This window comes from Argiope bruennichi, chromosome 6, assembly GCF_947563725.1.
Source record: "Argiope bruennichi chromosome 6, qqArgBrue1.1, whole genome shotgun sequence".
Classification (NCBI taxonomy): domain Eukaryota; kingdom Metazoa; phylum Arthropoda; class Arachnida; order Araneae; family Araneidae; genus Argiope; species Argiope bruennichi.
This window is the reverse complement of record NC_079156.1, coordinates 34,777,673-34,797,394: the sequence shown is the minus strand read 5'-3', so window position 1 is coordinate 34,797,394 and position 19,722 is coordinate 34,777,673. Positions and strand designations below refer to the sequence as shown.

General features: G+C 28.3%; 1 protein-coding gene across 3 annotated transcripts in view; it reads left to right on the top strand.

Annotated features, from left to right (window-relative positions):
* The window catches only part of LOC129972865 (calcitonin gene-related peptide type 1 receptor-like), a 275,995-nt gene that overhangs the window by 212,166 nt on the left and 44,107 nt on the right, over positions 1-19,722 (top strand). For all 3 annotated transcript variants that reach the window (XM_056087165.1, XM_056087164.1, XM_056087166.1), the window contains exon 11: positions 17,374-17,459. In XM_056087165.1, coding sequence (XP_055943140.1) covers positions 17,374-17,459 — 86 coding nt within the window. The remainder of the gene's footprint in view (positions 1-17,373; positions 17,460-19,722) is intronic.

The window sequence follows — 19,722 nt, the reverse complement described above, 5'->3', positions numbered from 1 at the left end:
CTGAAGACAGAGAGAGACAATTCATCTCCGTCGTCCGTTTCTGTTAAGCTTGCCTATAGAAGTGATGGCGTAGGGCAAATCCGCAGTTGGGAGCATTGCTGATGACGTGGTTGTTCTATTTCAAACACGGTTTTCTTTTTAAGTATTTTATTTACGAAAGAGTGAAAATTTAACCCTTATTCAGTGGAAATAGACTACCGTTTTACGTACAGTGATTCTAAGAGCTATAAAAAGAAGCAGATAATATTAAGAAAATCAAATTCAACAAAGTATTAAATTATCATATAGTATGGAATTTTGATACAACACATAATGACTGCTCCAACTCGCCTCGAGACACACGGATAAAATTTGCATGATCGGGCCACCGGGCATTGATGGGAACTAAGGTTGAGTCCTAAGTACGATCAGCGGCCAGGGTGCAACCCTTACAGTGGGAAGTATGCCTTGTTTTCAATGCGGAGTGTAGAACCCATGCAATTCCTGTAGCCCCTGGGATGACGTGAACTAACCACAATGCCGAAGGCTACTCATTATCAAATCTGAAGTGTACCCTCAGTGGTGGAAATTTTGATATATTGTCACATTTTAATGAAATCTGCTCTTGCTGTAGTGGCTTAGTTGAAATGTCTTTGATTACCGATTGTCAGGTCAGTGGTTCGAGCCTGAGCGTAGAGTTTTGGTTATTTGTGTTATTTATGTTTTATTTCCGATGTATGTAAATTAAATGTATGTAAATTTCAATTCATTATGTATGCAGATTAAAGTAATTTGAATAATCAATTCCTAAGTTTTATATAAAGAGCTGCTATCAAGCTGATGGCAGTTAAATTATCTAAATGCTTTTTGCTCGCATCGAGTAAATAAAATTTTTTTTTTCTTTCTCTAATTTGACTGTGCATAATTCTATGTGACAATATGGTTACCTTATAATAAAAGGGAAATCGTAGTAGCCTTATGACGATACGAAATTTTGCCAGCATTGTTTACTTGGCACAATTTTAATGAACTGAATAAATTATGGAAGAGCTATAAACAATTTTCCAAATTTTGATGGAATAAATGGAATTGATGGAAATTTAAAGTAAATTCAAATTTTAATCATGCTAATAATATTTTTAAAAACTATATAAGGAAAGTTATTAATTTTTTTGTCTGGTAATAATACACTGAACACTTGTAGTGATTACTTTTGGTCCAAGCCAAAATGATCACGACATCCGAATGATCAGTATGTCCAAATTGTTTAAAAAATAATACAATGTTATACGCATGCAAGAACAAAAGAAAAAGCAGATACAACACCATTCTTTTTCATTAGAAACAAACAAAAAAATCGGTACAATGTACATGGTTGTAAACTATTCACACATATTCAATTTTTTGACTTCCTTAAATGTTAGCGAGACTATTGGACTATCAAATGTTCGTTGGATAGACCTTTCATGTGAACAAATTCACCAAAATCAGAACTGATTTTCTTAAGGGCCTGCAGAGTTTCGTGAGCTGATGATGATTTCCCCTCTGGCTTTTCTTCATTGTCACTATACGCATGCTGTATGCTGTTACATTTTCGAATCATATGTGCATGGCTAATTGATCCTTCTGTAACTGTTTCCCCATTTATGTCAACGTTGACAAGAACCTCTCATCGGACATGTCAACTTTTTAATGAATTCAAATCCCTTTCTTGATTGAACCTAATAAACCTTCATGTGTAACCATCAGGACATCGAAATTGATCACTACAAATGAATTGTTGATTACTAGAACCGGCTGAATTTCGGTGTATTTTGATACCGGAAATTCGCTCATCGCTAGAGAAATACGATCATTCTATTTTTATCATTAAGTTTAACCATTGATCGTTATGTTTATGATCACTACAAGCAGAGTCTATTTTTATTCACTATATTTTATTTTAATTCTTGAATTCTTTCTAATTTCACATGTTCAAACCATATAACCTCAACCACTTAAGAAAATCGTGTATTTAATTTCTTTTTTTCCATATTTTACTTTTTCCATATTTTTCCTTAAAAAAATGCTTCCTCCCTTTAAGTTTGATTATGAAACTGTGTTTTAAAAATATTTGTTGTTCTTCAGCTTTTGATATATTTCCTCATACCTTCTTACAAATATTAAATCAAATTTATATCCGAAATATTTTATGAAACTGAACACTAATAAGGGGTGGTTTTAAAACAAGTAAATATGCAATATTTTGAAATAATAATGGATTAAGAAGCGAGAGAGAAAGTTAAATTATATCTTCAGTTATCAAAGAAACGAAATAAAAGCGATTATAAATATTCAATCCTCTCAACAAAAGGAAATTGACAATTTTCCATTGGAACGTTAGCTCTAAGAGAAAAGAGAAAACTAAGTCTTATAGTTTCTTAATAGAGAATAAATTCACCTTGGTGTCAATCTTTTACTTTTATGTTTCGTTCTTTTTCTTTTTATTCACCAAATGTTCCATTCACTGAACCTTTTTCTTTTTGTCTGTGGATGGAGCAGGTGTTATCTTTGTTTTGTTGGACGCCAACAGAACTAAAAAAAAAAAAAAAAAAAAAAAGGGAGAATCCATTCAGTTTACTACCATTTTGAGCAAAATGTGAGCTCTTGCTGGAATTCAGAATGTTTCTGTTCCGAATAATATTAAAGGTTTCATACAATTTTCGAGTTATTTTTTTTAGCTTTAGAAGTATATTCTGTTTATTATTTCGCGTAAGCATTAGCAAAAACTTAACAACTTTATAAAAAATAAGAATTTTTAAGAAAATCTACAATTGTTTTTGTTGTTTACATTCGATAAAGGCTTTATATTATTTTATTTCCAAAGTGAGATATGAATTTGTAATTTAATCAGAAAAAAATTAAGTTCAAAAATAGTTGTATTCTTCAAATGGATAGCTCTTGGCGGAATCCAGAATATCTCTAATCCGAATGTTATTATTTAAGTTTTATCCATTTTCCGAGTTTTTTTTTAATTCTTTAGAAGTATATATCTATTTATTATTTCACGCAGACATTTACAAGAACTTAATTTTATGAAAAGTTTCATTCGTTGTTGTTGATTTAATTCCATGAAGTTTTTTTTATTATTATTATTATTTTACTTCCCTAGAGGGATATGCATTTGTAATTTAATTAGAGAAAAATTAAATTCAAAAAATAGTTGCTTTCTATCAATTCTTGCTTTTTTTTTATCCTAGTTGATGTACCCGAAGTTACTCGAGCATAAAAATCCTTACATTTTCATTTTTTTAAACGTAAAAGCTACTTTTAAACAAAATATTATAATATAAGAAATCTTCTTATCATCTGAAAAATATATATAATAAATATTTGCTAAAAAAAGAAATTTAACCTGTCGAATTTTAAAAGCCAGCTATTATTAATTTTCTCCAAAAAAGTTAATATTTATTCTATGTATATATAATATTGTAAAATTGACTTTCATACATGCTAAATTATAAAGCAGGTAGACCTCTTTGAATCAATTGGCGTATTTATAAGCATAATTCTATCACTAAAAAAGGACTAAAAGAAGCCTTATCAAAACCCATATTAAAATGAAAGAGGAATTAAAAAAAATTGTGGTAGAGTAGTTCAAAGTGTGAAACAAAAAGACAAAATTTTAGTAAATTTTTAATTAATTGAAAGTTTTATTAATTTTGGTCATTTGAAAAATTGACAATAATATTTCTTATTTCTAATATAATAAACATGCAGAATTTCTTGAATTTAACCCGGTTTTAAGGAGAAAATGTGGAACATACATATATTGATATGAACAGAACCACATAGTCTTTTATTTATACTAAGATTAAATTATATAAAAAATATTTCAATACTTTTGTTAACATATGTTGTATAGAAATTAAATTGAAAGAAATATAAATAAACATTTGCATCTTCTGAAAGAATTTATGCATGGGCTTAACTTTATCAATATTACTTTTATTCTTATCAATTACCAGTGTCAGAGATATTGTTGAATTTCATTTAGAATTTACTATAATTCTAGAAAGATAAGCATTGTTTTATAGCTTCTATCTTATGACTTTATCATACCTCTCGATGCTGCAGTGGTCTTTTGCCAAGATCTTGAATTTAGAACTGGAGTTACCGTGTTCTGAAGCTCGAGCTCTGGTGTAGAACCGTCTGTAAACGGAGGTGGAGACTTTAAATACGTTAGGACCAAATGTTCACCCGTTTGTAGATACAGAAATTGGAAAAGGGTATGCCCCCTCGGGTATTGTCATCGTCATCTGATGGTAGTTCAAAATGACGAGGATCTTCTCAAAAAACTTCGTGTTGCTTTAAAAAACGTGACATTAATATAAATAAACTAATCAAATTTGGTAATTCTAATTTTGATGTTTTAAATATACTTTAATATTACAAAGCTTCGAGATACTCATATGAAAATATTATTGCGCACTTATGTATATGCATATTAATTCATATTTTTTTTCGAAATGAATTTTTGTATAGATCTAATTAATAAATCTATGTATTATTAAAAAAAATCGAGTAAAACCTGGATGTCATTGGTTAAAAATAAGACTGGCATAAATAAGATCTTCTCTTCTTTCTACATAGATTTGAGTCCATTTAAGAATACATTTTATTTCATTTTGCTCCAATATTTTAAAGTATAATAAGATGAAATTTTTTTTCAAAGCTTACGTTATTTGCTCTTATGAAAAATACTGAAGAATGCTGTATTGTATTACATTTTAAAAATTTCTATAGAGTGACAGTTTTTTGATCGATAAAAACTAAACAATAGCCTTTTTTTTAAATAAAAATATTTTAAATTATCTTGACTCAGAAAAGTATGAATAATGCAAGAAGTATGCGATTCAGAAGCAAACTAGGCCTTCATCTTCCGGTTTAAGATAAACACTGCTTATACTGATTTCAGCAATTCTAATTTTTATGCTTTTGTGTTTCTTAACCATTAAAAAGAGGAAATGCCATTCTGAAACAGATTTTAATGCTGATATAAAGAGCTAATATGCACGCTGTAGAGCATTTACGTTTCTGTTTTCACCCTTTAACATTCTTTTATGGTAGCCTGTACAAATATTGATAAAAGAAAAAGCTGCAACTTTTTGTTACTTTCCATGCATAGTTTAGTGAAGTTTTAATGGCACTCATCAAAATATAAGACACATGTTTAAATAGACTTCTGTAGTTTTTAGTCTAGATATTATTTTCTCCCTTTTGGTTAAGTCGTTAAATCTTGAGCATCAACATTCTTTTTCATCGTGAAATGAAAGCAGTCGTAAATGTGCTCGTGAGACCATTTCACTTTCTCGTATACATAGTACAGAGAAAGCATGGTGATCGTCGAAAAATTCGAATTCGTGATTTTGTCGAATCTCCACATTTTAGACTTCCCTCAGTGCGATAAACACATTTCGGGGACATATCCATCTGTCTATCTGTCTGTCTGCGACAAAGATAACATGAAAATTATTTGAGCTAGACTGTTGAAATTTGGTATACGGCCTTTTATATTTCTATCAAATTTTGTTTAACCCCTTACCTGCCGAGGATAACTTGCGAGATTCGGTCCCCAGTGCCACGTATATATATGTATATAGTTGCGAGACGTATATATATATACGTCAGGGGCAGTTAACACATTGACTTAGGAAGACGTATATATACGCCCGCTTTAGGCAAGGGGTTAAATATGTTCACAGGAGGTTCGTCTGTCCAGCTGTTTTGAATATAAGTTGACACGATAATTACAAAACAAAGGGAACCAGATAGATAAAATTAGGTACAGAGATTTAAAACTTGTACTGTAGACACGTGTTAAATTTTCAGTTAAATCCAACGACAGGTTGGCTGTCTGTCGGTCTGTGCATTCAGTGATAAGTAAACGGGATAATTCAAAAACCCTGTGACATAAATATATCAAATTTGGTATGGAAATTTGTGACTACAAGTGTGGTTTTGTGACACATTTTTGCTTCAGTCGGCTGAGAAGAACTTTCTAAAACGGAAATTCCATTTTTGGATACTATTAACGTATGCCAGGGATTAATTGCCAAGGATGGTACGACAGATTTAGTAAAAATGTTACATTCGCGCCAACATTTAATATTTTGTGTTGTACGCCAGTGCCACGCAAGGCGTTCTCTAGCATGGCAAATTTATTGGAGAGTATATGAGAAAATTTGGGGAAGAGTACTTCCGCTGGTTAGTCTTAAGTCAAATAATAAGTTCTATATTTAGGAAGACGAAAAACAAGAAAAATATATATTGTCTGGAAAGAAGTAGCATTTATATGAGGAAACCTTAAATATGCATTCATTCAATTTTGCGCTTTTGATTCAAGGTTTGATAGTTTTATAAACAGATATCAAGTATTTTATTGATTTAAACAATAAATTAAATATGTAAGTGTTCTAATTATCTTAATATTTTTAGGAAAATTTTCAAAAATAAATGGAGTTACGTTTTTTTTTATAAATAAATATTTGTATGGCAAACATAAGACTCATTTAAGAACAACTAACATTTCTTTTACATAAAATAGCCGTTTTTCGTTGGTGTTACTTAATAATTATAATCTGAACAGTTGTTAATATGATTATCTTTTGATAATTAAGTAATAAGAGATTGAATAAGTATTTTCCATTGCTTTCTTAGTATCCTTCGTATCGTTATAACACATTATTTTTTTATTTAATGAAACAATAAAAGCTACATTGTTTGAATAAATATTTTATGTATAAAATTTGCCAATAATAAATTTGACAAATTTTGATCCAAAAGTAAACGTGAGGGATTGTTCAACATAAAAGTTTCATGATCCAAGAACAGTAAATTAAACGCTATTTATCTAGAAGAAAAGGAAATCGAATCATAAGCATTTGTAGAAAAAAAAATGTTTCTTGTCAAACTCATTGAGCTTTATTGAGCACAATGCCGCCTTGAATTCGTAAGTTACAAAACTGATCTTCTGAAGGGCTTGAAGAGTTTCATGAGCCGAGTGATTTCTCCTCTGTCTCTTCTTCATAGTAGCTATTAAAGCCGCGGTGGCCTAGTGGTAAAGTCTCGGCTTCGGAACCGGAGGGTTTCAGGTTCGAGACCCGATTCCACCGAAGAACCGTCGTGAAAACGGATCTGGTTCACGTTAAATCCATCAGGGCCAAATGCGCTTCCGCTGCTGTGGTACGGATGTTTAGAGAGGGTGTGTGAGCTCAGGTGTCATCCTCGTCATCTGACCGAGTTCAAAATGACGAGGTCCGTTCTAAAATATCCCTAGTGCCGTTGCTTTAAAAAGCAGACGTTAATATTAAAGAACGGAACTGAACACAATGATCATTACTGATTCAATGAATTCCCTTTATACAAGCCTAAATATATTTACTCTGATGTTAATTAATGAAAATAAGTTTTATATTAATTTTTAATTAATATAAAACTTATAATAATATCTTCGTGAAATGTTATCCTTGAACAGGAAAATATTAGATTTTAAATACTTAGATATGAATCTGAATGCCGTGAAATTAATGTAAAGAAAGCATAATAACTATAATATCCTGATTGCGTAATAAGTCTTTTATTCCCTAAAATGTGATTAGTACAGCTATAATTTCTCTAGCTAAATTTACATCTACTGTGATCTATGTGGTCTTTAGATTAATTGAGACTGTAACTATAATTTAATCAATATTTCATGCACGATTCCAATAAATATCCTTGCAATTTCCTGTCATATATAATTCTGGATAGTCAAGTAATGGTGTTATGATAGTCTAGTAAGTAATTCTGTACTTTCTGTAAATCAGCATTTCTTTTTTGAAAAATTATATTATATTACATTATATATATGTAATATAAAGATTCGAAGAAGTCTTAAAGTATGGTCAGAATTCACTGACCAGAAAATAGTCTTCTTCTAAAAGTATTCTCCCAGGAATTCAAATGTTATCATAATACTCGATTTTGTAAAAAAAAAAAAAAAAAAAAACAGAAGTTTGAAGTTAAAATTTTGTTTTCATTTTCAAGAATCGGTTCATTTTCCAATGACCGTTACACTCACGAGCTCTGCTTTTATATGGTTTTTCGAGAATCAATCGCCATAAAAGATTTTATTTCCTTTTTCAAATCAAATTTTCACCATTTTTTTTCATTTTTTAAAATCTACCATTTTGATACAATTTTGAAATCGCTGTGCAAAATAAGGTTATTTTTCAATTTGCGAATTTTGATTGGTAGAAAAGTACTTATAGGCATTTCTCAAAGACCCTATTTTTTTTTTTTTTTTTTTTTTTTTGATAAAATCCTATTTTTCTTAAAGTAATGTACAGATATCGATCAGAAAATTTTACTAAGTATTTTTTTTCTACGTAGTTCATATTTAACGCTTTTTTGGAACGATTGTTCCGAAGCAACGTCGTTTCATTGATTCTTATGAGAGATCTACTCAAATCCTTTATATGCGTAATGTACACAGATTTCTGCGTAATCATGAAAATAAATTTCTAGGAATTAATTACAAATTCTAAAAACACATAAATTTTTTAAACATATCCTTCTTAATTAGTATGTGCAGTCCCAATTTTTTCACTGAAAAATATTTTACCATTTGTCAGTTAATAGATCAAGCAGAATTCGGAAAATGGCACTCAAAAATGGAAAAATTCAAAATTTCCCATTTTTAATAATTTATTCCAAATCTATCTATTAATACAATCTACAGTTATAGTATATATATATATATATATATATATATATATATATATATATATATATATATATATATATATATATTGTCATATCTACAACATCTTACTTTATTTTTCTTTCTTTTAAATTAATAGTTATTTTTATAAAAACACGAAAAATCAGTGTTGAAACGTTCACACCTTTACACACATTCAATATCCGATAGGAGCGTATCAAGGTGCAAATATGGAGGCTTGTTTTAGATAGCTATTTCAACAACTTAAACCAATATAACTGCTATTATGCATTGTTATCCAGAAAAAAAGTGCAAAATGACTAAAAAAAACTCGTCTAGGTCAAAAACATAGTAACTACATCGATGAAATTTGGTACGTGCTCTTTAAATAAAATTGGCAAATTTCTGCCACGTGTCAAACGATATTCATTCAGAGGAAGTCTGATTGTTTGACGAGATATTTACAAACTTTTTTCACTGAAAGATTCTTACAAGGGTTTTTTTCTGCAAATGTCTGTTCCAGAAAGGGAATCTTGGATATTTTGGAAGGAATGCCTAGGACGTAAAATATTTTTATCCCTCCGCTTGCGCCATAAGAACTGTAATAGTCCAACATTTTTAAAGTGCGTGTTAGAAATGATTAAATAGAGGAAAGTGGTATTTGGATTAGAAAATAAGAGAAAATTTTAAGCAGTGTGGGTTAATTTAAGATAAAAAAAAGATATGGATGAATTAATAAAAATAAAAATAGATATGGATGAAAAATAAAAAATAGAAAAATAGTTACGATTTAACTCGGATTAAGATATATAATATCTCCTAATCCAATTTAAGTAGTTAATTAATTCCGTAACTTTTATCTTAGCTCATATTAACATCATTCTAAAATGTTCTCTTATTTCCTGATACAATTCTCACTTTTTATTTAATTAATTTTACGCTCGCTCTAGAAAAATGATGACTTGCACTTCCTCCACTCAGAGTGAAGTGATAAAAAAAACCTAATACTTACAAGAATCTTTTAATGATACCTAAAATTCCCTTTCCTAAATTATGGAATTCGCACACTTGGTTCACAGATAGTCAGTTTCACTCATGGCAAAGAAATCCCTGTCAAATATTAAAATCACCGAAGGGAAACATTTCTGACGATTTTGCTCTTGTGTCACGCCGTAGACTGAGGCATCGCTTTTTCTTTGTCCAAATTTTCTCTGTACATAGTAAAATAAATCGAATTTAAATTTCAAAGGTCTCTTCTTCTCGGCCAAGAATTTGCTAAAATAAGTTTTACATATATATAACTGACTGAGAAATATTATTCATTATCTTTTCTGTCTACAGTTTGATTAAAGTTCAGTACGATTAAGTTCATATGTGTAAAAATATATGACATTGAATGACATTGCAAAGTAGAATATATTTGCTTTAAATAGCGCAAGGCAACTATATGCTTAAAATTAATACCAACTCAGATATGAAAGTCCCGACAATGGTTTGCTTCCTTTTTTTAAATTTATGAATCAAAGCAATAATTCAAAGAGCAAATAGGTTCTGAATAAGTAGGTAATTATAGTCAACGAAAGAAAAGGCAAAATCAAATCGAATGGCTCTCCAAAAGCATTCAAAAACCCTTTTTTTAACACCTAGATGTAATATTGTAATGTTTTTAATTATATGATGGCTTCCACGATTTTAATAAAGTAGCATATTCATTGTTTTTCTTATCTGCATGATTTTAACTTCATTTGTTACTTAATTTAAAATTTATTGAACCTCATACTTCTCTCCTACTTCAAAAAATTCACTCAGTTTATTATATTATGTTTAGAAAGATATTTATTAAATATAGAATAGAATATTTTTCATCTGCCATCAGCATTATTAGGTCTTTATCCAAGAGATTTTTATTTACTTTGACATTTACAAGATAGGAAAGGTAGTACAATATTCATGAGGATTTCTTCGTAAATTTAAAAGAAAAAAAATTCCATTATATAATAAGATTTAAAAATCTTTGGAGTGAATACTAGAAGACATTTTTGGATGTTTACCGTCGATTTATTTCATCTCTGGAAGCATAATTTATACCGATAAAAAGCGGTGAGAAATACGTCAGTCTACATTGCGGTACAAGAGTAAAAGAAAGTGACATTTTTTCCTTCAGTGAATTTGCTATGAGATTTTGATAAGGATTTCTTTGACATGTGTAGACTTAGGAAAGGAATCAGAAATATCTTTGAAAGAAGCTTGTAAACATTAAGGATTTTTATACCTTCCCTCAGCGCGTGAAAAAATGCTAAAGTCCACAATTTTGATAAAATTAATAATTTAATTACGATTTAAATTAAATTAAAAGATATCATTACATAAATATGTTTCTTCATCATTTCTATATATGCATAAAATTGAAATTAAATAATTAAAATTCGACGAAGTATTTCAATCAAAATGTCTTAAAATCTAATTCAACTTTTATATTCGCTTCAAAGTATTTTTTAATTCAATCATCAGACCATTTCAAAACATTTAATGTCCTCTGTATTAAAAATTAGATTAATAATAATCTAATTCTCAGTACTTTTTTCTGCATCAAAATTTCTTAGTGAAGGGTGTCTTGGATCTGAGAAAATTGTAGTAATAAAATATCTAATCCAGAATTACCATATTTCCTTCCATTATTAATGGGAAATTTTTAATTAAAAGTAATTAAAACTGCTTTGATATCGTATTCTAAAGCGTTTAAGTGCAAAAAGTAGGAGAGGTTTTAAGGTGATTTTTTTCACAAAAAGAAATAGCACCTTACAAATCAAATCTTTTCATTGAAAACCTTTTTCATGTATTCTTATAAGATCACTATAATATATACTTATTTATACCAACCACGACTGAATAATTTTCTCAGAGATTTCATTAATAACTACAAGTTTTATTTCAGTAATTCTCCAAGACATTAAAAGAATAAGTTAGAATTACATTTGGTTTAAAGATTTTTTGCAGTATTATTTTGGCTATTTTCTAGGAAACTGATTCTAAATTCCCATAATAACTTTAAAAACTGTTTCGTTCAAATCAAATGACATTTTTAAAATGATAACATATATTTATCTTCGTGCATTTAAATAAACAAATAATTTATGTGGTTTTAAATTTTATAAAATGCTATATTCTTTACTTTCCTGGGTATGTGCCAGTAAAAAATTAATTGGAATTTCATAAATTTTCAAATATGATATATTATATGAAAGATATGTGATATCATATAATCCAATATACGTTAATCAGTGATATCATATAATCCAATATTACGTTATTTAAATGTGACGTTAATTAAATGTGATATCATATAATCCAATATACGTTAATCAGTGATATCATATAATCCAATATACGTTAATCAGTGATATCATATAATCCAATATTACGTTATTTAAATGTGACGTTAATTAAATGTGATATCATATAATCCAATATACGTTAATCAGTGATATCATATAATCCAATATTACGTTATTTAAATGTGACGTTAATTAAATGTGATATCATATAATCCAATATACGTTAATCAGTGATATCATATAATCCAATATTACGTTATTTAAATGTGACGTTAATTAAATGTGATATCATATAATCCAATACATACGTTATCATATAATCAAATATGATAGATTATATGATAATGCATCAGCTGTCATCATATGCTTGTGTATAGATTTCAGAACGGCATAATATCAAAGAACTTGGCATTTTTGATTTGTTGAATTCGCATGTTGACGATCAAACATATTTCCCTTCTACAGATTTTATATAAATTTCGAATTAAGTCTCCAAATATGGCATATAGAAGCCATATTAAATTTGACCCATCTAGCTTTAAGCGTTTTCTCGTTATCACAGATACATATATATAATTCTAAATATGTGTTTTCAATATTTTGCGTGTGTATTTCTTATACTATTAGAAAGTAAAAGATTAATTTAAAATAAAATTAAGAATGAAGCACTGAAATACAGTAAGTGGAAAATCATTTACATAATCTTTCTAATGCCTCCGAAGGAACTTTGAGATGCAAGTGGCTGTAATATTATTAAATTTCCATATTATTAAATTTCAGCTATAATTATCACTATAGTAATAGATTACTAAAGTCTCACTGTCATATTTTGATTCCCAAAGCAATCTATGTGCTTCAATTTCCAGTAATCCGACAACTCAGTTCATTTTAAAAATGCTTTATGAAACTCCGTAATAGCTCAAAAGTGATTAAAGCTCAATTGAAGTATTAAGGCTTCTATTTCAATGCAGAGGATAAAGTGGGATTATCTATCGAGCTTAATATTATTCTGGATTACGTAAGATTAAGCACAGTTCCCTGGTTGTCCGAGCAGGATGTCGTAAAACACATTTCATTATTCGAGAAATCAGCATATGAGAACAAATACCGAGAATTGATTAAAATTCACAAAATTAGAATTATTATATTCGTAGTTATCCAATGATGCGGATCTGGCAATTAATATGTAATGTTTATCATTTAATCTTATCTAAACACTCTAATATGCAATGCTTATCTTTTCTATCTTATTTTTTTCTCACTAATATTTATTGCTCATATTAGTATTTTATTATAATACGTAACGCTTTTCATTACGTGTAGAAGATGTTTGGCCTTATAGTGACCCAATAACTAATTTTTAACTATGAGAAAAAGAAATGTGGTTCCAGATGAAAAAGTACTTTAAATGATGGAATGATTTTTTTTTGATGTTTTAGAATACATAATAGTTAGTAAATGTATTTTGGAAACATTTATATAATCCAAATTTATATATGTTCCTTCGTTCCTTTCGCACATATTTAAAACATAATATTAAAGAAATTCCATTGTTTTTAGACGATAGTTGATCAAGTTATAACTGATTAACCTTATTAGGTATCGTATACAAATTTAACTTAAAGTAAACAATTATAATGCTAAAATGCTTAATGTAAATTTGAAAATGATCCCTTAATATCTCATTGGAGATCGCTAAGATAATTGAAAAATTCGCCTTAAATAGTTTTAATGTCCTATAACTTGAATAATTTTAGTAACAGAATCATGGATTGTGTGTGTGTGTGTGTGTGTGTGTGTGTGTGTGTGTGTGTGTGTGTGTGTGTGTGTGTGAAATGTTACAATATCTATATATTTTACTAAATAATATCGGGAACTAAAAAATGTTTAATTTTGTAACATTTTTTTTACTACCCCGAATATAAAATTTAATTATTCCCGACATTGTAAGCATATATACTGGAGCTATAGGTATATCTCTAAAGTCTTAGAAATCAGCTATTTGCAAAAATAATAAAAATTCTTGTATATAAATATCAGAAAAAAATCAATTTTTATTTTTGTGAATTTTTATTGAACTTGATTTGTTTCTTTCTTGTAAAGATTGTAATTTTTTGATTCTTGTAATTTTATCACTGATTCTTTTTTAACTCGTTTCTTAAAAAACTTGAGGTGTCAAAGTTTACAAACTTGTATATTCTGGGATATTTTAATAATATCATAATTTGACCATTAATTATTTGGTAAATCGATATAACTACGTCACTAATTAACTTAATCGGTCAATTAGTGACTGATGGATTGTGACATATTTTAATATGTGGAGAGAAATGTGCCCTAGGCCGATGAGTCACTGAATCGCTTATAAACAAATTTCCCCGTACAACTGCATTCAAGTTTCAACTACCTTCAGGTGTCAGAGAATTGATTACATTCATCCTCTGATTTCATGCAACATTAAAAAAAATTTCTAAAAAAAAGTAATTAAAGGATACCATAATATTTAACATTTTAAATTATGAAATAAACATTGGTAAATAGAATTTAAATAAAATAAAAGAGAATTAGTTTTCAGTATGTTGATAGGCTTTAAAAACTTTTTTCACAGCGCCCATAGCAACTATGTAATTCTTAAATACATCCAAGTTAATTTTTACATCCACAAAATACCAATATCTCAAAAATAAAGAATATTATTATATCTGGTTCAACATTATTCTTCCTTATACTTTATAACCTTTAAAATGCAGAAAAAAAAACAGTAATTCTGAAAAAAAAAATGAAGAATTTTTTTTCAGAAAGAAGTGACCGAGTTAAATGTGTGACATTGATATTTGAAAGAGAAAAGCTAAAAAAAAATTCAAAAATCTAATATCATATTATTTTTTTCCTGAAAGAATTCTAAAGAAAGAAAGATTTTTTTTTTTTAGTTCTTTCCTTTTTTCTTCTTTTTTGACCATAAAAAAGGGGTTCCATGTTCTTTGAATAGACTTCAAAATATCCTTACAGAACTCACGATCAGTATTGAAACAACTTGTAACTTAAAAATAACTCACCTCTCTTATAAAAAAACGAATTAGAATACTTGATGTTTATTTTAAAACATATACTCGCATGCGTTTACGTTTTTTGCCTTGGAATTTGATTGCACTGCGATTTCATCGAGTTTTCCTTTAATTTTGAAGACAGATTTGGATAGAAAAATTGAGTTTATGCCGTATATATTTTCCCTTTTTTTCAGGTCACCTAGTCTGATATACAATGGCTTTTCTAATAATATTTTATCTTTATTTTAGAGTCTCGATAATATTTTTCAACGGTATTTTAATTAGTATATCATAAAACTGATTTTTTAACATGTAGTTTTGTTTCATAGCAAAATAATTGACATTATATCGATACCTGTTAAAAAATTAATTATTATATATTATATAATTATTAAATTAAATATTATTTCACAAGGAGGTGCGTAATATTCCAAAAATATTTTTACATTTTATTAAAAATATTTTGATGATACTATAATTTAAAATTCGAATAAAATCACCTTTAAAAGAAAAAAAAATCATGCTGATTTGCCTGTTTAATTAAAATGTAGAAATTATATTAAAAATCACTTTTTTGAATTTTTTTCAATTATGAATATTTTGAATTTAAATTGTATTTAAATTGTATTTATAGTTTCATTAAGATGTACTACACAAAATTGTTTAAAGATAGATTTAAAGGCATATTAAACAGTAAATATAACATTTTTACTATTATGTATAGTGAAAAACGGGAAAATATAGTATTGCCTCATTTGATATCGTATATAAAAATGTAAAATGCTAATCCTCTGAATGCACAAAATTATATGAACAGTTTTATTATATACATATTGATAAATAAATACTAACAAATTTGAAACTCTATCTTAAACTATTAAAAAATATGACGGTAATAAAAAATTATATTATTTCACAAGGAGGAATTAACGTGGAATTAAAAAAAAAAAACTTTTGAAATTTTTATTTGCGCATTATTTAATTTATCGTAACTAAAAATCTAAATGACTTCTGGAGTATTATTCTGGAATTAATTTTACATTTTTGACTCATTATATTGGCTGATAAGAGCAATGAAATGAACTGATAAATAAAAATTGATATTTTGACGAATTTTGGGGAAATATATCCCCTTGCTCGTACAAGAATAATCCAGTTCTTGATAAACTAGGATAGAGAAGAAAAAGATCTGAACACAACACTCTATCTAAAGGAGCACGGGAATTTGCGTGCATGCGTAATAATCGCTTTTTAAATACTCTTGGTTGCGCTGGTAATATCTGTGCGCAGTCAGCTTTATTTCCATGTCAAACATTTTGCCTCCACTTCATGCACTTTTATAGACAAAAGAGGAGCTTAGACAGTGTCTATGACATATTTAATTGAACTTATAAAGCAGAAGTAGTTTTAACAGCCACACAGTTTTAATAGAAGTTTCAAATGACCATGAAGTGTCCATCAACGCTTTGAAAAAGCTTTACCAATAGTGTTGGGTTGATATCCTATTTTGCTGTACAGAACAGTTGGCATTGATACTCGGTTGTAGCAGATAATTTACTTGATACTTTTATACCTGATACTTTCATCTTTATACATGATACTTTTTACCTATTAGCTTTAATTACGCCTGATGCTTTTATCTTTATACCTGATACTTTCTACCTGATTGTACGTGATATTTCTATCTTTATACCCGATAATTTTACCCGATTGTATCTGATAATTTTATCTTTATATCTGATACTTTTTACCTGATTGCACTTGATACTTTTTACCTGATTGCACTTGATACTTTTTACCTGATTGCACCTGATACCTTTATCTGATTGCACCTGATACCTTTACCTGATTGCACTTGATACTTTTTACCTGATTGCACATGATAACTTTGTACCTGATACTAGTTTGCCTGGTTCAGCCACAGCTTGATTCTTTTCTCTTGTAATAAAATCGGGAATTATGTACGTATCGGTTTTAACACTTGCGCCGAGATTGGTAATTAATACTGGTATGAATACGATTCAAAATTGAAATTTCACTTTTTCAAAAGAAGTGTTATTTCGATCTTTAATAGAAAGTTTACAATTTTTAGAAACGCCTATGTCTAATTGTACGTAGGTGTTGTTGATTTTTTAATTTTTAAATATTGAAGTTAATTTCATGTTTTATCAAAAACATTTTAAATTGTTTTTTTACGAATGTTCACATCGAATCGTTGTTATTTATTTCGGCGTATGAAGTACTTACGAAAATTTTAATTTCTTTCCAGCTGAATCTGGTGTTTCTAATTAACATCATTCGAGTTCTGTGGACGAAGCTTCGTGCCACTCATGCCAATGAGCCCAGTCAGTTTAGGTGAGTCACTCATTTATTTTCGAGAAATAACTAAGAGTTTATAAAATGTCAGAAGACAATTTATGAGAAAGTGAAATTATTGTATCTTGTATTTTTTTTATTTTTTTTTAAATGCTTCATTTTGATTTTTTGATAATTAGTTCATATTATACATTTTAAAGTATTAAAAATTCTTAGAATTAAATGTTGAAGAAGGATTGATAGTTTCTTCTGATTGATATTATTTCGGACAGATTGTTGTTTAGGAAATTGAATATTATTTGCTTAGGGAAGGAATAATAGACCTTTAAAGTTTCGCTTTATTAAATGTTATTTTTTTTTGGTGGTGCTGTCATGCGTAAGTTATTATTAACATTTTAATAAGTCAATCAAAGATTAAAAAATATTGCTGGATGTGAACTTGATATGAAATGTCAATAGTTATTGACTGAATGTTTATTGATTTTCTGTTTAAAATATACGAAATAACAAAAATATAAAGAAATGTTGCACAAATATGAAATTGTCTATTTTCATTGCCAAACTGATATTGTCGGAAACAATAAAATTTATTTAAAATTTTATCAAATACATTCTAAAAAGAAATGCTATGTGAATTTTGGATTGGGATTTGGTTTTAGCAAACACAGAAAACCGTTTGGGATACGAAAATATAATACAGAATGATTATAAAAAAATTATGCCGATACATGATCCCCTAGCTATCATACCGTTGACAAAAACTGAATGAAATTTTGATTCAAAAATATTTCAGATTAGTGCTGAAGAATCATACGAAAGACAACTGTTCAACCCTAAAAGTTACTTTGCAGAGATAAGCTATTTTTACTTTCTCGTATGTGAAATACAGAGAAAATTTTTTAATCGCCAAAAAAAAAAAAAAAAATGAGATTTTATCGGCATGACTTTCTGAGTTCGAAAAGCACATTTTTCGAACTCAGTGAGACAGTCATGTGAACCCGATTTCAAAAACTGTATCAGCTAAGCGACTAAAATTTAGCTATGGAATTATGGTCAAATTTGTAGAATTCTGTCAAATTCTGAATGAATGCTGTTCACAGAAAGCCTGCCTGGCTGACTTTTCGAGTCAAGTGAACTCGATAACTACACAAAGCAAAAATCTAGATAGATGAAATTTGTACAGAAGTGTACAAATTTTTTTGCTATTTATTTTATTTTTTATTTTATTACTCTTATGCTTCTCAGGTGTTAGTATCTAAAATACAGATATTCATCAAAATCTGAGCCAAATTCGACAAACGATTAGCCAGTATATCGGTATGTACTTTTGCATGCTCTTATATACAATAATTCATAAACTTAATGAAATTACACAAGTCATTTCATCAAGTGTACAAACTATAGTTTTGTCTCAAATTTTGATGCCAGTTGGCTGGCAAAAGACACCTAAAAGGTATATTATCATGATAGATTGAATAAAAAAACTGGATTCATGCCAAACATCGATGTTTTTTTTTTGTTTTTTTTATGTATCGTTCACCAATGCCGCACAAGATATTCGCGGTCTTTCCCAAGGTAAGCAATTTTATGTTGAAGAAGAGAAATAAGACTTTTATAGGTGAGAGTATACAAGAATTATTCAAGGTGATCATTCCCGCTAGATTTTATTAGAATGTGATCCCCATATTGAAAAAATCGTAAATAGAGGTGCTTGTAGCAAAAATGTAGTGCCGTAAAGAAAAACAAATTTCATTCAGTTTTTGTGAAGTATATAATAGCTAGCTCATACATCGGGATGTTTTTTATAATAATCAAAGTAAATAAGGGATTGCTTTATTAATAAATAAATAATAATATTTATCTTATATTAACTTTCTACGAATATTAACTCTCTTTATTTATTGACCTATAGTCATAAAAGTGGTGACTGAATATTATATATTGATTTTTTTTCTTTTTAAAATATTCTTTATTCAGTTTAGTGTCGTATTATTATATGTTGCTTATAATGTGTTAAGTGTCCTTTACTGATATCTTTAAAAGTAAAATTTAAATGGTTATTTTTAAATTATTTTTTATTATTTAATTATTCTACTAAATTTAATATATTCATCCAAATAGTAATATCATATCCTTGTTATTTTTAAACACTTAAAACTAATTAAATTTCATGAAATTTTGAATTTTAGGCTAGAAAGGGAGTTTTTGTAATTAAGTAAAAGTGAATGTTTTGTTAATAAATACGTTAATGCACAGAATATTTTGCTTGGAATTTACTTTCAAAATACTTTCCCTCAAATTT